At 46.3% G+C, this 18560-nt stretch overlaps 1 protein-coding gene across 2 annotated transcripts in view; it reads right to left on the bottom strand.

Annotated features, from left to right (window-relative positions):
* Window positions 1-18560, bottom strand: part of ABCC4 (ATP binding cassette subfamily C member 4 (PEL blood group)) — a 196610-nt gene that overhangs the window by 151816 nt on the left and 26234 nt on the right. For both annotated transcript variants that reach the window (XM_090257992.1, XM_090257993.1), the window contains exons 2-4: window positions 17334-17444; window positions 16930-17050; window positions 6648-6872 (exon numbers count right to left, since the gene is read on the bottom strand). In XM_090257992.1, coding sequence (XP_090114118.1) covers window positions 6648-6872; window positions 16930-17050; window positions 17334-17444 — 457 coding nt within the window. The remainder of the gene's footprint in view (window positions 1-6647; window positions 6873-16929; window positions 17051-17333; window positions 17445-18560) is intronic.

Raw genomic sequence — 18560 nt, 5'->3', positions numbered from 1 at the left:
AATGATGGTTTTCGGCATCCGATAGCAGGCAGTGCAAGGCACACGCACCAGTGACCGCCACCACAGCCCCCGTTCTCTGCCAGGAGACCACCTTCCAGGGCTGGCAGGGAGCTGGAGGCCGCAAAGCACCGCGGCCCGAGCGGAGGCAGCAGAGGTCAGACGCTGGAGTCAGCTGCAGCGGCCGGCAGCTTGGAAGCGAAGCTATCAGACAGGGGTACAGAAAAGGAGTCTTGGCGGGGGCCGGGAGTACCTGCTGCAAGGCCTTAGCTGAGGCAGGAGCTCCAAAGGCCAAGGTCAAGGCTGCCTAAGCCTGACCAGACAGAGGGTGCCACCGGGCAGCAAGCAGAACACGGTGACTGAAGGTTAAGCAGACATGGTACACTGAATTCTTGAATAGCCAGAGTGGAGAAACCTTAATACATCATTAAGAAGCCTGGGGTGTAAAGTTGAGACACCCCCAAGAGACCATGTCTTAGAATCAAAGACCATTCTCTAAGGCAGTGATTCTCACTGGGCTGATTTTGCCCCCCAGCCCCCCACCACCACATCATTAGTTCATCGATGAAATAAAAATCAAAACCATTAGGAGATACTACTTTATACCCCTATGAACAACTAAACCTGCACCCAAAGGCCCCCCTCGGCTCTTCCCTAGCCAAGCAGAGCACTGACAAACTGCCCCTTCAGGCAGGCACTACACTGCCCCCATTCAAGCTCATCTCGGAAGTCAAACAGAAATGTGCTGGGAAAAGAAAATGTGTTTCAAAGAAAGCTTTTAAAGTGTTAAACAGCGTACGAAGCATTGCTACACTAGTTCACAATGGCCACACTCCAGTGCAGAGACTTTTTAAATTCAGGCTCCATTTTACTGCAGAAGGCTGCAGTCCTTGCTCAGCAGAAGTCGGCAAGCCGGGTCAAGAGAAGACAGATCTGAAGAGAAAGGCTTAAAGGAACGGGGAAGAGCCCTTCACCCAGAAAGACGAAGAGTATCTAAAAATATGAAATCTATTATAAATGGCGCAGACACAGGAGCATGCATTTTCCTCCAAAATACACTATTCTAAAATTAGAACTGCAGACGCTCCTCAACGGCCCGTGGGGTTATGTCCTAATAACCCCATGGTTAAGTTGAAAATATTATAAGTCAAAAGTGTATTTAATACACCTAAGCCACCGAACATCGCTGCTTCGTGTAGCCTCCCTTCAATGTGCTCAGAACATTTCCACGAGCCTGCAGATGGACAATCATGGAGGCTCACTTCAAAGGAATTGCCTTCCTCTTCTCACCAGAAGCAGGAGACACAGATGGGCATTTTGCAGACGTGATATAATGAGAAAACGCAGAACGCAATGCCCAACACATGCTGGCGACACAGGACACTGCAGAGCACTGGCTGTTCGCTGTGGTGACAGCGTGGCGGAACGGGAGCTGTGCACGCGGCCACTGTCCACCCCCCCCACCCCCCAGAGAGTACTGTACAGCGTGCCGCTGCCCCAGGGAAAGATCACAATTCAAAACGCAATGTACGTTTTCTACTGAAGTCATGTGGCTTCCAAACCATCACAAAGTCAAAAAATCATTAAACTGAACCATCATTAAGTTGGGGAACGTCAGTACATCACTTAAATAATTAAAAATACACTTACCTAGGGTGAGTAAAACTATTTCTCTAAATAGATTATTGATCTATAGAAAGTATTGGATAAATACCAGTAGTCGAGTCTCAGTATTCACAATAGTTATGTCCTATGAAGTCACTGTGAACCTGATTAGTGAATATTAATTGCTCCTAGAGCAAATAACAGGGTTAGGATTCTGCCAGCCTTTGGTGACAACATCTTCATCAACCGATCAATACATGCATAACCTTGTTTCTACTACCAGACAACATTTAAGATCTATTGCTGGTTCGTAACTCTGAACTCGTGGCCAAAAGCACATCAGATAACTCACACCTGAGCCAAGCTTATCTCACACAGGTATTTTCTCCAGAAGGCATGTCAGTCTTCTTGTGCTTAGAAATACTAGACAGTTCCGGAGCTCTCTGCATGAGACTGTTCTAAACAGCAAAATCACACACACACCCTCCCCAAAAAGCACAAAGAGGCAGAAAACAGTCACTGAAGAGACCGTGGAAATGACATCCATTGACAGCAGGACAGCTGCAACAGGGGGACAGGGCGTCATCTTGTTCAACAGCAGCTGGGAATGGACGAGGAGGGACCCTAAGTTCTCATAAGGCAGGTCCGCAAGAAGCGTAAAGGAAACCAGGGCGTTGGCACAGAATCGGCTCATCTTAGAAATTGAAAAAACAGATACTCTCCCACAAACTATCCTTTAGGTTACTCTAAAGAGAGTGAAGGCAAGGTTTCATCCAGAAAAAGAAGTCTGGCCCCACTGATGCATTTCTGCGAGGCAGGCAATCTGCCCCGGGGAACACGGAGCAGCGAACAGTGTCCGGGAGCTCAGGTGACCGACTGTCAGCTCTGGCTTCACCGAGAACTCAGAACAAGCCTGCCTGTCGCCCGGATCCGCCGCGGCAACCACCCGAGTTCTCCCATCTGGACACAAAGTCAGGAAACTTAAGGGCCGATTAGGCTCAAGATCTTAAGGGAAAATCTCTGTACAGTATGCATTTTATGATGAAAAAAAAAAAAAAATCTCTGTGAAATAGGACGAGAGCATCCTGGTTATTGAGACTGTCATCCTGCCCCACCTCCTGGTTCTAAGCTGGGGAAGTCGCCCTTTGAGATGGGAAGCTGGGCAGGTCTTTCTTCGCCTGTGTCCAGGGAAGAACAAAGACAGGAAGTCAGCCACTGCTCCCGCTGCAGACGTGACAGCGCGCCATGCTGGCAACACCACCAGTGACTGCTGGGGACATTTTACAATCAGCAAATACAACATTTAAAACACTTTTCTTTTTTTTTTTTTAATTGTATTTATTCGTTTTTAGAGAGAGGGGAAGGGAGGAAGAGAGAGAGAGAAGCATCACTGTGTCGTTGCCTCTCATGTGCCACCGAATGGGGACCTGGCCCGCAACCCAGGCATGAAACTTGTTTTCTTAGTGGAAATCTGTTGACTTTACAAAAACAAAATATATATACAGCTTGCATTGCACAATCCCTTTATTTGGTAAAATGTTCTGGAAAATGCCCTAAAGACTGGAGGAACCTGAACAGACCACCACGAACTGTTCCCAAAGACCACCCACCGGAGGCACGGATCCAAACAGAAGGTCATACGTCATCAAAACTTCGCTCCACTGAGTCCTCAACTCACACAGAAAACTCAAAGGAGCAAGGACCAATGGAAAGGGATGTCGTCACAATGGAGGACGGTGTGGCAGTGCCTCAGAAAATTAAACATCGTATGACCACACAGTTCAACAATTCCACTTCTGGGAGTGCACCCAGAAGAAATGGAAGCATGGACTTGGAAACATATTTTGCACTCGCATTCGCAGCAGCATTATTCACTACAGCCAAAAGGTGGAAACAACCCCCGTGCCCTCTGCCAGATGAATGAATGGACCAGCAACACGTGGTATATGCCTAAAATGGACTATTATGCAGCCTTAAAAAAGGAGTTCAAGCCCTGGCTGGTGTGGCTCAGTGCGCTGAGCGTCGGCCTGTGAACCAAAGGGTCGCTGGTTCGATTCTCAGTCAGGGCACATGCCTGGGTTGCAGACCAGGTCCCCAGGTGGGGGCACACTAGAGGCTACCACACATGGGTGTTTCTCTCCCTCTCTTTCTCCCTTCCTTTCCCTCTCTCTAAAAATAAATAAATAAAATCTTTAAAAAAAAAAAACAAAACACGGAGTTCAATTCTGACACACGCTACACCATGGTTGAGCCTTGAAGACATTATGTTACATGACAAAATGACAAATAATGTATGATCCCACTTATGTTAGGTACCTAGAGCAGACAAATTACATAAAGCCAGGAAGGAGAATGGCAATGGCAGGGGTGAGAGGGGATTGGGGAGCTGGTGTTTACTGGGCACAGAGTTTCAGTCTGGGACGATGGAAACGTTCTGGTGGTCAACAGTGGTAATGGCTGCCCAACAATGTGAATGTCCTCAATGCTACTGAACGGTACACTTAAAAAGAGTTAAAATGGTAAATTTTATATTAGGGACATTATACCACAACTTTTTTTTAAAAAAAATCAATGTTCAAAGGCCAAAAGTAATTTTACCAAAGCTGTGCAAAGGTAAACAAATGACAAGTCATTTTTATAGGTGCCACAGCCCACAAAGTCATTCACAAAGTCATTTATATTACAAACTCCGACTATGAATTTAATGGCTATCGCATTTACCCACACCACCCCGATTTTCTCCCAGGGCAGGAGATCAGGCAGTGAGGCCTGAACATCAGCTTTGGCCCTAAGGAATCAGCCCACCTGGGAGGAAAAAGTAGCTCATTTTTTAACCTCAGCAGGATTCTAGATACAAGGCGGTACATGAGGAAATCTGTCTTTCCCATGTTTCTGGAATTTCAGGTTATGCATACGGTTTAACCCAAGCAATCCTTGACTTCATAAAGGGTCAATTCTTCCAGGCTAATCGAGCCGGCAAATTAATCCCCGTGGGAGATGTTTGCCTGTGCTCAGTCAGATTGGATTTCCCAAAGGAGGCGCTCAGAGGAAGAAAAACAGGTGGACAATAACACTTGTGCTGCACGGAGCTTTGTGTGAACTGTCACCTCCAACCTGGCTTCAGCGTCTGACGTTGTCAGAGTGGAGTGCTAGTAAAATTTCCTATTTATTTGAGGGGGTGGGGGTGGGGAGCGCTAAACATGATCTGGAGAGACAAAATCTAGATAATTTATGGAGAAATCTGTGTACTCTCCTAACTGGCAGAACGGAGTGCGACAGAATTAACAAAGATGATGATGATGATGATGATGACGATGACCAGGACAAAGAAGACCTCCTGACTCACAGACAATGAGATGTCAGGCCTCCAGGATTCACACAATGCCAAGGTGACTACCATTCTGCACACCTTGCGCTGTGCAAGAAAAGTATCACAAGAAATTGAAGCTCTAGATAAGCAACAACTAGGTATCAAAAGCAATACTTATATTATGTCAGGTTTTATCTTTCAATAACGATGTTATGTTTTTTAATAAAAATTGTGTATATTTAAGATAATACAACATGATGGTCTGACATATATATATATATATATGTGTGTGTGTGTGTGTGTGTGTGTATATACACACACACACTCACTGGGAAATGATTACTAAAGTCAAACTAATTACCATATCCATCGCCTTACATAGTTGCCTCTGGCAGAGGGTGGTCAAGGTTAGAACAGTTAAGATCTACTCTTAACAAACAGTATATGATACTGTTACATTGGGGCTTCTTGCTTTGTTTTTATATTCGTTTTTATTGCATTAAAGCAAACATTCCAGGGCAAACAGATCTCTAGGATCAAGTTTATAAAGAGCACTTCAACAAATGAACTAAATAGAACAAGGAACAGAATAACAGTTATTAGGGGGGAGGGGGGAGGGAGAGAAGGGGGATAAGTAAGGGAAGGGTCTAGTCAAGGAACGTGTATGAAGGACTCATGGACGTGGACAACGGGGAGGGATATAATTGTGGGAGAGGGGGTGGGCTGGGTGGTGGGGAGCAATGAGGGAAAAAATGGGACAACTGTAATTGAAAAACAAAAAAAAATTCTATATAGAAAAAAAAAAAAAAAGAGTGCTTCAGCTCCTGACACTGGTGTATCTGCGGCAACTCCTTTGTAAAGACACTTGAAATCCTCCCTCCTTTTATAAAAGTTAAAATCAGGGTAAATAACGGAATAATTTCATGGCATTTCTCAATACAAAAACACTGAACACATCAAATAGGGTCTTGTCACTAAAACTGCTATCCTGCACCCTGAAGGAAAAGAAAATGGTGTATATAATAAGCTACATAAAAATAGATGAAATCATTCTTTCTTGCCAAAATTGCTAAAACAATATAAAATTTAAAGTTTTATATCAAGCATCCAATTTTTTAATACTATTAAAAACAACCATAACTATAGAATACAATGAGTGAGTCTATATTTGGCTTTCCTTTATACTTTTTTTTAGTTAACAAAATTACGTTGAACATAATTAAATGGTTCATTTTATAAAATATCATCATTCCCTTTCTCAAGTATTCAATATAACTTTTGTCCTCGATTTCATTTTATAGATCCAGTTTCACTGATGGTCACTTTTAAATACAACTTTGATGTAAATGAAGGTTTTAATGAACAACAATAAACTTTCCATAATTACAACCATGGGATTTAGGGATAAAAACAGTGAAAACTTTTCATGTCTAAATCACCCTGACACTTTTTTTTTATTAGATTCCTTTACAAATACAGTATTTTGCAACAGCCTGGGGCCACATGCAATCCAAGGCAGCCCTGACTTGACCTCAATAGAAAACTCACTCTCTCTAGGCAAAGTTTGCTTTAAAACACCACCAAAAAAAAAAGCCTGATGCAAACATTCTATCAAGTTTCTCTAAGTACAGTTTAAACAGTTCTATTTACAAAATGTTTAGGTTCTGTTGAACTTTCCCCAAATGCTTCTGGTGCTTCGGGGGAGGTGCCCAGTTCGAAGTCATGTGTCACTCACCTTCCGATAAATCATATGGCACATGGCTATCCTCAGCTTCATGCCGGCGCGCTGAACGTTGTAGAAGTACAGGTGGTGCAGGAGGGCGAGCAGCAGCGTGCAGGAGGTCAGCACCGCCGCGTAGACGTAGGCCTCCCGCAGAGCCGCAGAATCGGTGGGATCGTACTTTTCAAAATAATTAATAATTTTCCCCAAAAGTAAGGGCTGGATTACTTTGGTGCCTTCCTAAAAGGAAAGAAAAGGGGGCGGGGGATCTTAATTATAAACACAAGCCATAGAAGGGTGTTTTTCTTTTTTTTTTTTTTTAATATATTTTATTGATTATGTTGTTACAGTAGTTCCAATTTTTTTTCCCTTTGCTCCCCTCTGGCCAGTACCCACCTTCTCTCCAGCGATCCTTCCCCACTTAGTTCATGTCCAAGAGTCATACATGTAAGTTCTTTGCCTTCACCCTTTCCTATATTATTCTTAACTTCCCCTATTTGTACCAACCAATTATGCTTAATCCCTGCACCATTTCCCCATTTCTCCCCCTTCCTCCTCCCAGCTGATAACCCTCCAAATCATCCCCACACCTATGATTCTGTTCCTATTCTGGTTTGCTTGGTAGAATTTTGTTTCTATTTTTTAGATTCACTTGTTGATAGTTATGAGTTTGCTGTCATTTTAATGTTCATAGTTTTGATCTTCTTTTTCTATAGCCATTTCTCTTAAGGCAGCTCGACTTTTATTATTAGCATATAAAAAAGGCTACATCCATCGCAACTCTAAAAGAAAGCTACTTTCTTGTTTATGACAAGCAGATCGCAGTCTCAACCTGAAGCCAAACTTAGAAGTTCAAAGACAATAAAGCTTTAGTATATTGTGCTTGGTACCCTGTAGGTGCTCAATAAATATCACAACCAGTGCTTTAGAATGCATTGGCAAATGTCCCATGAGCCATGACCCAAGATGAATAAGGAACAAAAGTGACAAAAAGAAGGGAAAGGATGTTGCTTACATGGGGACAGCCCGTTTCCTCTGTGCTCTCGGGGTCCCAGCCCAAAAGAGAGCCAAGACTGGTCCATTTACAAGAGGCTCACTCTTGCCACCTCCTGTTCCAAGAGCCTTTGTCAACTGAGATATTGGCACAAATACAGATCAATCTTCCCCCACCCAAATTCAACGTGCTGGTAAATCAAGAGAATGAAGTCCAGCTGCTGTTGGAATATTTAAAAAGCAAGTTTTATTAAAGTATTAAAGGAACCAGGCTAGGGGGGTTCCCAGGCCATCAGCCCCACGGGCTGTTGCTTTAATGTGCCTCTAGACTCTAGAAACTGGGATGTGCCCCAAATTATGGCCTCCTTGGAGTTAAAAATTAAACACGGTGAAAGCCAAGCTAAAAAAATAACGCGATCAGTGCTTCTCCATCAGCCATGTATTGCAGGTGCTGGTTTTGAAAACATTAACAACCACCTGCTCCCCAAGACAACAGTGATAATCCGACACCAACGAGTTGGAAGTCATTGGGCTTACAGCCTGCATAAGATTTAGGGAAAGTACTTTTCTTCCCCAAGATTGAAGGCAAAGAAACAGCAAAACTTGCCCCTCCCTGACAAATGGGAGCTCCTCCCCACAAACTATCAATACTTCCTCCCTTGGAAGGTACACTTCTCCTCCATCAAAGAAAATCAAACACTCGATGCAAATCCATGTCATCAAAAGTAAACCCACAGGCCCTCGACATCATTTCCTCCGCAGACTTCTCCAAAGACAAAATGCCAAAAGTTGGGAAATCTTTCAAGAACCTGATCTGGAAACAAGTATTACGTTTTGAGCAGCCCCTCCTTATTAACAGAGACATGAAAACAGCTGACAGGGGTGCCTTGGACAGCTCTTCCCTTCCCGGCCCAAGTGCGGAGCCCATGCGCAAAAGGGAGGGAGAGTCCAATAAACTAAACAGAAACAAAACTAACACACATTTTCTTCTCAACCGACTCATAGTGCCCTATCAGGCTATTTATAGGAAGCTGTCCCCATCCCACAAACGGATGAGACTTTAGTCCCCAACCCCACTGTCCTGCCACATGCACACACACACACATGTTCGCGGGTTTCACCTTCCAAGTGCGCGTGGAAGTTTTCATCTGCTATATAGACAGAAGGGAACATTGTTTAGTTGAAGAATTATGACTAAGATGATCGCATCTCAAGAACACAAAGTCTCACTGTTACATTCCCAGCATGCCCTCTCATTCACCCCAAGAGGCACTAATATTTTACGGAAGAATCCTAATGCACGGGGTCGTAAAACAGCCTTTAATAAGAGTTTACTGAGATGAAAAGCCAGAAGCTTATGAAGAAAAGAATGTCATACTGTACACACGGGCAGTCCCTACCCCTGTCTAGCCAAGGGCAGCCCAGGCCTGCAGCATGCAAGCCTGGGACTGTCCCCCAGAAGCCCAGAGGTAACACCTGCCATCCCGAACTTTCATGAAAATTAGGACTGCCTCTGGGAGTCTGTGTTGCCTGTTACTCAGCTCCCACTTGAGCCTGAAATGGGTATAATTACAAAAGAATGTTAAGAATGTGGTCACTGATCAGAGAATACTGACAAATGCAACAAACCCAGAGCAGTACGAGGCAGGTCACTACGTGTAAGCCTCCTGATCCTTCTGCTGAGAGATGGAATTCAACCATCCAGTCAGGCAAATAAGGTCACTTGTGAGTAATGCCAAGTCATGGTCCACACTTGCCCACTCATCTGTCCACTCTTAATCTTAATCCTCAACAAGTAAGAAACAAAACAGGGAAAATACGCATTATAAAGCTTGAAAATAACCAAATTAAAACCTTCTGAATGATTACAGCTAATGCTGCTGTATGAAATGGCTAGGAAAGTTAAGAGGACAGATCCTCAGAGTTCTCATAGCAACAAGAATATTTTTTTCCTTTTTTTCTTTCTTTTGTTTTTATTGTATCTATATGAAAAGATGTTAGCTGAACTTATTGCAATAATCATTTCTGAATTATTTCTCAATGAAACGAGGGGAAATTTTTGTTTTTTTTAACTTTCTGGACAGCAGGAACAAGGACAAAAGTTACTCATGCAATCCCTTCCTCTTCTAGACGAATCTATGACCTGGTTAAGATTCTTCCCACAAACCAGCTGGAATGCAGTCCTCATTCCTTTACAAGAATTCTCAACTGTGAAGCCATTAAGGCATTTTTAAAAGAGCCCAATATGAAACTGTTACAGAAACCGGGGTGTTCCAAAAAACCCCAGAGTTTGCGGCTGGGGGATGGGGAGAAGGAAGCAGCTTTTAGAATGCCTCCACTTAGTGTCTTTTTTTTTTATGCAAAATGGCTTTAATGCATCCAAAGCCTCAGGTAGATGGGAGGGGGCTTGGACCAGGGGATGGTATGGAGAAAGCACACAGAGCCTGCGTGAGGTTCTGTGAATGGTCAGAACTGGTCACCGCACCCGCTGCGTCAGAGGACGTAGTCAGGGATTTAAAAATAAGCGGCAGACATTTTAGCCAGGCTGACTGTGCGGATTTGACTAAGGTTGAGGCTGACTGTGTGGATTTGACTGAGGCTGAGGCTGACTGTGCGGATTACAAAAGGACTAACTATGCAGTTTCCAAGGAGGCTGAGAATCCACGAGGTTCTGGATTAAAAGCTGGTGGACCCCATAACACAGACGAGGTCTCCCCCATCAGGATTGAATGATTGGCAGCTACTAGTAAAGCTGAACTGTGTTTGGGAAGTAGGGAAAGGGTTTCTCTGACTTCTCTAAAACTAGCCTGGTTTGGTAGGGGGAAGGCAAGGATATGTGTTTATGGGTGTTTTAAAGAACATAAGACTTAACAACAGAAATCCGCAAATAACTAAATCTATATAACTGTTAAATAAATAATTCTTTTTCTTTTCACCAAACTCTGGTATTGAGAGTTATAATTCTGGCGGCGGGCAATCGGGCCCCTGACTAAAGAGCCCGTGGGTTTGCTTTCAATTGGAGCAGCCCAGGGCTTCTGTAACAGTACCACAAGCCCCAGGGTGCAAGGCTCGGTCAGAGTCCCTGAGGCAGATATTCCTTAATGGAATACTTGGTATCCAGCCTCCTTCAGCCACCTGACGTGTAAGCCCCGCCCCCAGCCTCTCAGGCTAACGTACTACACGGCTGGATGCCAGACCTTTCCCAGTGGGCACAGTTCCTCCACCGTGCTCCCCCCATTAACTTGAAATGTTTCTCGCCCAATTCTGTCACAACAATTCATAAGAAAAAAAATAAAACATAGGAAACAGAAACAAGCTACCAGGCAAAGAGGAAATGCTTGAGTGACACACCTAAGCAGAAAAGAGGAAGTCTGTGGGGAAAAGACGGACAGGCAGTTCACTCTTAGATACGTAGGCACAGGTGACACAGGTGACACAGGCAGAGTTGAGAAAGGTCAGAGATAAGGAGGAAAAGCAGTAAGTCTGGGGAAATACCATCGAGATTCTAGACATATGTTAAGTCCTCTTGCGATCAGTGGTCTTCACCCTAACTGCACGGTAGCATCACCTGGAGAGGGGTGTTAGGAGCACTCTGATGCCCAGAGCCCAGCCTCCAGGGGCTGGTTTAGGGTCAACTGACCAGGGATGAAGCCTGAGAGTGCTTCTCCCTGGAGGATTCTGCAGTGCAGAAATGAACCCCACGGGAGTATCTGCTGTTCTCTCACGCCACCCTGGTATCTCACAGGTACCCGAGGAACTTAGCCAGGGTCACCTGCCCCATTCCACACATCCAAAAAAAAATCCTTAGGAACCCCAAGTCCTGAAGGTCCAAGATGAAACCAAGAGTCTCCATTCTGCACAGTTGCAAAAATTAAGTGTTATTTACAAAATGAAAAAAAAAAAGTTTTTAAAGTTAGCTCTAAAAGGAGACAGGGGATAGAGTGGAAGAAACAAGAATAAAAGCCTTCTTTAAAAACAGCCTCTTCTGTTCATTTGACTTTGGAACCAAGAAAATATTACACCGAATGATAGAACACATTTTTAAAAAGCAATTCCTAAAACTTCAGAGTAAAATGAAGTAAATGTACCTAAATATATATCCATCCAGTTGTTGGCATAACCACACCAGAAAAGAATCATTAAAAGTGGTTTTAAATAAAATAATTTGAAAATACTCTCTATGTGACATACAGGGCAATAGGAATTGCAAGAAAATCTTAATTTTTTTTTCAGAAGTCACATTATGGGTGACAGTGTTGATACTTTAAGATAAAAGACATGAATAATTATGTTTTCATGGAGAACTGGGATTAGGCCCAAGAGAAAGAAGAACAGATGACGGGAGAAAAGAAACACAGATGTAAGAGGAAAAGACCTAAGAGTAATGAGATTAAGTAAAAACGCTGGTGTCCTCTATATGGTTTGTGCCATAAGTACCCAAAAAGCACTCATGGTTATGTTTACCATTAACAAAAGTATATCCTAGCTTGGTCCAATCGAAGTAGAGAAACAATAACCCGCCCAGCAGCAATGACCACCTCTAGCGCCTAGACTATCGTCTCTAAACACCATTGCCCACTAAAAGGAGCCAGGGCTACTTGAAGAAGTGGCTGGTTCCAGAGTAGGGCAAAAACTGTAGAAGAAGAGCCAGAAATATTTTGCCACTCCAGAAAGCAAGGAAACTAGCAGAGACTATTAGCGTATGTGCAAGAGACGTAGGACTCCCGCAAGCTAAAGAGGACCAAAGTTTGGTTTAGAAAAATACCTTGAATGGACTGAAGCACCTGAGAAATGCTGAAATCTATGAGCTCACACTGATACTCATAAGAACAAAAAAAATGCAGTAGCCCAGAGGAGAACAGAGAATCAACCCATTATTCTGAAAACTACTTTAAAAATTAAGAATGTTCCCTGCCATTCCTCTATGTCCCGCACCTCAGAGCAACCTCAGTGTTGACAATGGCAGTGTCTCTTTATGGAACGAGTTTGGCTAATAAATGAAGAAGGGAAGAATTAGACCAACACTGTGCTGCAACCCCCTAATGAATGAGTGGATCTTAAGCAATGATCACAAGGAACTGCTCACATCACACACACACACACAAAGACAACCAAATGTTATGGACCTCTTCTTTACCTCGTAAGGAAGTAACACAACCCGACCTACAGAGTAATCCTGTCAAAGAGAGGTGGGAGGAGACTGAGTCAGCGCAAGCTTCTAGATCTAACCACCAACCTAAGGTGCCAGAGTGGCAGGGAAGAGGGGATGATGGTATAAATCCAGATTGTGGGAATTTCTACAAGACAAGCAACCTGGTTTCTTCCATTCAGCCAGATGGGCGATAGATACATGAACACATTAAAACACAGATACGTACATACATACATACATACAGGTACACAGCAGAGAGGGCAAGAGAGAGGGGAGACAGTGGGGAAATAGAAAACAAAGCAATATAACCTGTATCAATTAAATGCACCTTATTTAGATATGCCTTCCAACTACAAGAAAAAAAGAAAATAAAAGACAAAGAAATGTGAATAGTGTCCAGACATTAATGACATTAAAGTAGCAAGACTGATCATGAGTCGATAATACTGAAGCTGGCTTAGGGGTAGCATAAGGGCTTGAGTATCCTGCAGGGGAGGAAAGGAATTTTTCCCTCTACCCTTCTGAGGGCCTGGGTGGGACCCCCTGTAATAAAAGACAGGATAAGGAGAGAAAAACAAACAGAAGCTTATTCATATGCATACGACCTGTATACATGGCAGAGGCCCAGAAAAAAGGAGGAACTCCAAGCTACCACCTGAAATACTGTCCTCAGCTAAAGACTAAAGAAAGGGGGTGGGGGCAGTTAGGAGGGGTTAACAGGAAAAGGAAGGTAAACAAGGGTACAGCGGGGTTTGTTGTGCAGATTTAAGTCTCTCAAACACTTCTCCTCTGGTAAGATTCCCCTCCCAGGGAGACGCTACAAATGGAATTTCCTTTATAAACTTAAAGGGCTCTGGCCCTGTCCCTTACAAAAGCGTCACTCTTACTTGGTATTCAGAGCTCCTCCCCTGTCTGCTCTTCCTCCCAGATCAGCTCCAAAGGTCCTTATGCCAAAGGGGCCTATCCTGGGGTGGCATCTTCTGCCACCTGTCACACTGCCTCTACTCAGAGTTTTGTTTGCCTGTTTACCTCTGCCCAGAAGCTGAGTTCAACATCAAGACGGCCACAAACGTTGGCCTTCCTACGGCCTCCACCTGGGCCAAGGACAATCAGCAAAAGGCGCCTCAGACAAGGCCAGCAGGTGGCTGGGCCCATTTCTAAGGGTCCCTGGGATCGTCCACTCCTCCTCTGCCAGGGGAAGGGGCCTGGAGAGACCGCAGCAGCTCTTAGAGGCCGCCCCACTGACACACCAGCAGGCAGAGACCTCGCCTCCCAAAGACAAGGCCCCAGGGCTGGGGAGGCGGCCTCTGCGGCCTCAGGCTCCTCCTCTGTACCCCGAGGGCTCCGGGCAGGCAGGCAGGCAGGCCTGCTCCTTCCCCACCGAGGTCCCCATGAGGGCCTCGCAGGGACCAGACATGCCTGAAACTCACTAGCTGTTCCCTGCTGAGTAGCGTTGCCCTGTAAGAGCACCATGTCCGCCATCAGCCAGTACCTGTTGCCCCAAGTGTCATAATCACCCCTCAATCCTCACAGGACAGAGGTTTTCACTGCCTTGACATCCCAACCTGAAAAGCCTTGCCCTGGACTGGCACCACCCAGCTCGTTCCCGTGGGAGCTGCGCAGTGCCCGGGGAAGGCCCTGTCCACGCTTCACTTGGTAACAGCACACTGCTTGGGAATCGTGGCTAATCCACATGCCTTGAACTTTTTAGAAAATCCCAGGTTCAGCTGAGATTTTCCGCTATCTAAATACCAAGGCCAACACGCAGCACAGATCTAAGACCACCAAATGGGCAGCTGCTTCAGGAAATCAGTCATGAAACTAACATTCATTCCATCTAACTCGGTAACTGGTTTTCACCACTGAAAACCCAAAACAGCAGTTGTTTGTTTCACCCTAAGAAATCATTTCTTTCTAATGTCTCCAGAACACCCGAGTGTCAACAGGCAGGTCTAGTCTTTGTTGCGTTGGATTCAGGCTTCTTTTGGCTGCCAGGGGAAAAAAAAAAAATCAAGGTTTGCTTCTAGTCGATCCCTAATGACTCAGTGGTCCCTGAACTTCACTGCATCAGGGTTCTGCCAGTTATTATCTTAAACACACAAAGTCAGAATGAACCTCCAGTGCTCATCACCACGCTCATCCGGGGCCTCTAGGCCACTCATTTTATGCCATAAAGCACCAAGACACTGGCCTGGACACAGCATGAACAAGCGGGCAGTCTCCTGGGAGAAAGCCCGGCACCTCTTCATGTCTGATTCACCTGCTACCAGCTCTGCCCGGTTCCACCCAGCCGTCAGCATGAGCACCGGAGCCTGGCGCGCACCCCGCAGCACGGAAGTGTGCTCAGACACCGGAACAGAACTGCCCCCAAGCAAGGGACTGAGCTGGGGGTTCTCATCCTTGCTGAGCACATGCACACCCACTCCCAGGTTCCCCGAGAGGCCAGCTCTCAGCACGGGGCCGGGTGCTCTTGTTCAGTAACAACACACAGACCTCAAACCGAGTCCCACCCGAGAGCACGGCCTCCCACGGGTCCGTCTCGAGGAGCCACCCTGGGACGGAGCCTGAACAGTATGAACAGATGCCTGTGGACTTTGGGCACCAGGGCAGCCACCTCTGCACCCACAGGGGGTAGGGGGCAGTAGTGAGTGGAAGGTGGCTGTCTACAAGGCCGCTGGTCCATCTGAACGCACGGTGATGCTGCCGCGAGTGTTAATGCCCGACCACCTCCAGCACCCGGGGGACGTGGCCGCCTGGACTCGATCCCCATTTGCAATCCGCCATCTGACTTCCTGCTCCAGGGAGGGTTTAGCATCTTACTTATATGACAGCGACAGCGGTGCTCTCTCCAAGGAGGTGCCTTGCCCCATGCACCTGTCTCCACCCTCTGGCTCACGAACCGACCCACCTTTGTCATCAACAGAAACTTCAATCTCCCAGGCCCACAGAGTCACCTGTGAGCTAACGGAGTCTCTGGTTTTCTCCGGCTGTGGAGGGCAGAGATCCTCTACCTGGCTACCCACTGCCCACAATGCCCTTCACTACACCAGCACCATTTAAACAGGAGCTACCCCTCCCTCACACAAACCATCTGGCCCACCCATCCTACACCTGTGACAAAGCACCACCCTTCTGCGGGTCAACAACTGTTTCACAGCAACTACAATGCCTGTCTCTACTAATGCCTTGCACAGGCAAGGCCACCAGTGTCCCTAAGGCGGTACTGAGGTACCACAGAGAGCATGAGCTATGCGGGCAGGTTTTCAGCATGCCCACCCAGAACACGCAGGCTTCCTGGCAGTGTGGCCCCGGGCAGAACAAGGCCTCCCTGGAGGATCTTCGCTGATGCCCTTCGGGGGAACCGAGGTCTCTGCCTTTGGTTCTCCACGGCACACCCCCTTCGACACTCTCAGCAATGCCAGGCTCCCGGGACCCCACCTTCCAACCAGCAATCCAGCCCAAGCACCAGGAAGGAGCGAGGAACCAGAATGAGTGGTGCACAAACTCCAGAATTCACGGGGAAGCCAGAACCCCACCAAAGCGCAGGAGGGCTTCGGCCCGCAGCAGGCGACCCACGGCAGAGGCGGCTGCCCGAGACTCTTGGACGCTCTGACTGGCTCCGGCCCAGACGCAGGGCCCCGGGGTGCTGGCTCCCTGGGAGGGGAGAGGTGACAACACCTGCTCAGAAGAACGTTTATCAGATTTGGCCCGGTCAGGTTAATAGGCACGCACTGAGCACCTTGTAAAATGCCTTCTGTTATTCGGGGCTCGGGTCCAAGTGCACTGCCTCCAAACCGCAGGGCACTTGCTCCTTGAGGCTGGAGGCTCTTCCTTTGGTCAAGGCTCCCTCAGCGTTTGTAACATTTACAAGAGAGCTAACAGGGTCTTCTTGTGGCATAAAATGCGTTCTCAGCGCTGCCCATTCACAGCACTCTATTCTCATTGCTTAAAAAATAATAACAGTCCCCCTGATGCTGGTCACGTAAGTACTTGCCCCTCCTAACAATGAGCATGGTAGCTGAGCGACATCATGCTTCCCGGGCCCGTTTTAGCTGCAGTCCTTACCCTGCCTCTCCCCACAAGCAGGCCCACCCATCGGAACACCAGTCCACTCCCACGGAAAAGCAGCTCCCTGTAGGTGAAAGCGTTTACCTCAATTAACGTAAAAATTCCCAAAACTAGATAGGATTTCCAGTAACACTTGATGATTGCTTTGGTTAAAGAAGGCTTCTGTGAGGTCTTCTCAGCTCTCAAAACTTCTTTATCCCAGTACCTGCCAATGAGGAAAAAGGGACGATCAGGACCGGCACCCCGGACGCGAGGCGGATGGGGCAGGGAGCGGAGGGGGTGGGAAGTGTCCCCCACAGGGCACTGTGGCTGTCCCAGAAACGATGGCGGACTGTCTGCAAGAGGTGAGGTGCAGCCCAAGAAGGCAGGCGACTTCCTCCAGTGATGCCTCCTCCCCGGGGCAGTTCTCGGCATCCCAGGCTTTGGCTGGGGTTCGCCACACACCCAAGGTCGCCTTCCTTCCCCTCCTCCTCCCTGCTGCTGCTTACCTTTGCAACTCCTCTCCGAGGTACTTTGAGCGATCTTGTGGAAGCACCGAATACATATCATCTTCTTCTAATCTCCGTTTGTGACCGATTTTAAACAAGGGGTTTAGCCACCTGTTGAAAATGAACAGAAAAGGAATGACAGCCATCCAAAAACACACATCTGTGTCTCCTCAAAATCCTCCATTCAGGGGCTTTGTTTTTTAAAAGTCTACATCTCACAGATACAGATATGGGGTGGTGGGGAAGGAGATATTTGAGATGCGTGCTTACACACCCACCCAGCCCTAGCTCTGTCTGCCAAGGGGGCCCAGGAACAATGGCAGAGCCACCAATGTCAAAGGACACGCAGCGCCCAGATCGCGATGTTTTAACACCCTTCCTCCCACAAAAGAAGGGGGGCTCTCTGAAGCAATGACTGACTCCAAGGTTGGGGCAGGGCCATGTAAGCACCTGGTAATTACTATCTTCATTTAACAGTAAGGTCAGCGCCTGACACTAAGCCCTTGGTTGCTGAGGCTCCCAGTTCGAAGACATTTCACCTCGAACACACTGCCAGCCACAGGACAAGATAAAAAGCCACCCCCCACCCGGGTGCAGGTCCCTTCTCCTGGTCCGGAAAACTCTGCTTGCCCTAGATAACGGACCATTGGGCTGACCACGTAGGTGCTTCTCCCTTTTCTGCACTTTAATCCCCACTGTTTTAAGTTAACCCTTTGAGTGCCAACATCGCTGTGGGCGACACCGACAAATTTTCCCAGAAGTGCCCGCGTCACTCCCAGCGACTCTTTTTTCGACGGCTATCACTGTAAATAACAATGGAATGATTCGTATTGTATGTTTGTTCTCTTGTCTTGTACCTCAGGTTATATATATTGATCCAAATTTTGAATTTTTAAGCTTGTTCAAATACTGACATATTGTTATAATTTTTACTTATATTTTAAGCGGTCCTTTTCATTTCATTTATCTTTGCAATAATCGCCGAAACTCTACGCAGTGTGCCTGATAAGAAAGCTTTTGCTAATGGACATTTTCATTGCTACACGGTACAGCGTTAGCATTTTCTTCATAAACTGTTTTTCACTGTTGATACCTATTGATGTATGTCTCTAGTGTGAAGGCCGTTTGTGTTCATTGTGTTTGTACGTTATGACATTTTCTCTATTTTTTCCAAAAACTTACGCAATATTTATCATACCTCTTACTTGTTATCCGTGTTGCTATGTG

This window comes from Furipterus horrens, unplaced genomic scaffold, assembly GCF_987537825.1.
Source record: "Furipterus horrens unplaced genomic scaffold, mFurHor1.1.pri manual_scaffold_12, whole genome shotgun sequence".
Taxonomy (NCBI): Eukaryota; Metazoa; Chordata; class Mammalia; order Chiroptera; family Furipteridae; genus Furipterus; species Furipterus horrens.
This window is presented reverse-complemented; position numbering and strand designations above follow the sequence as displayed.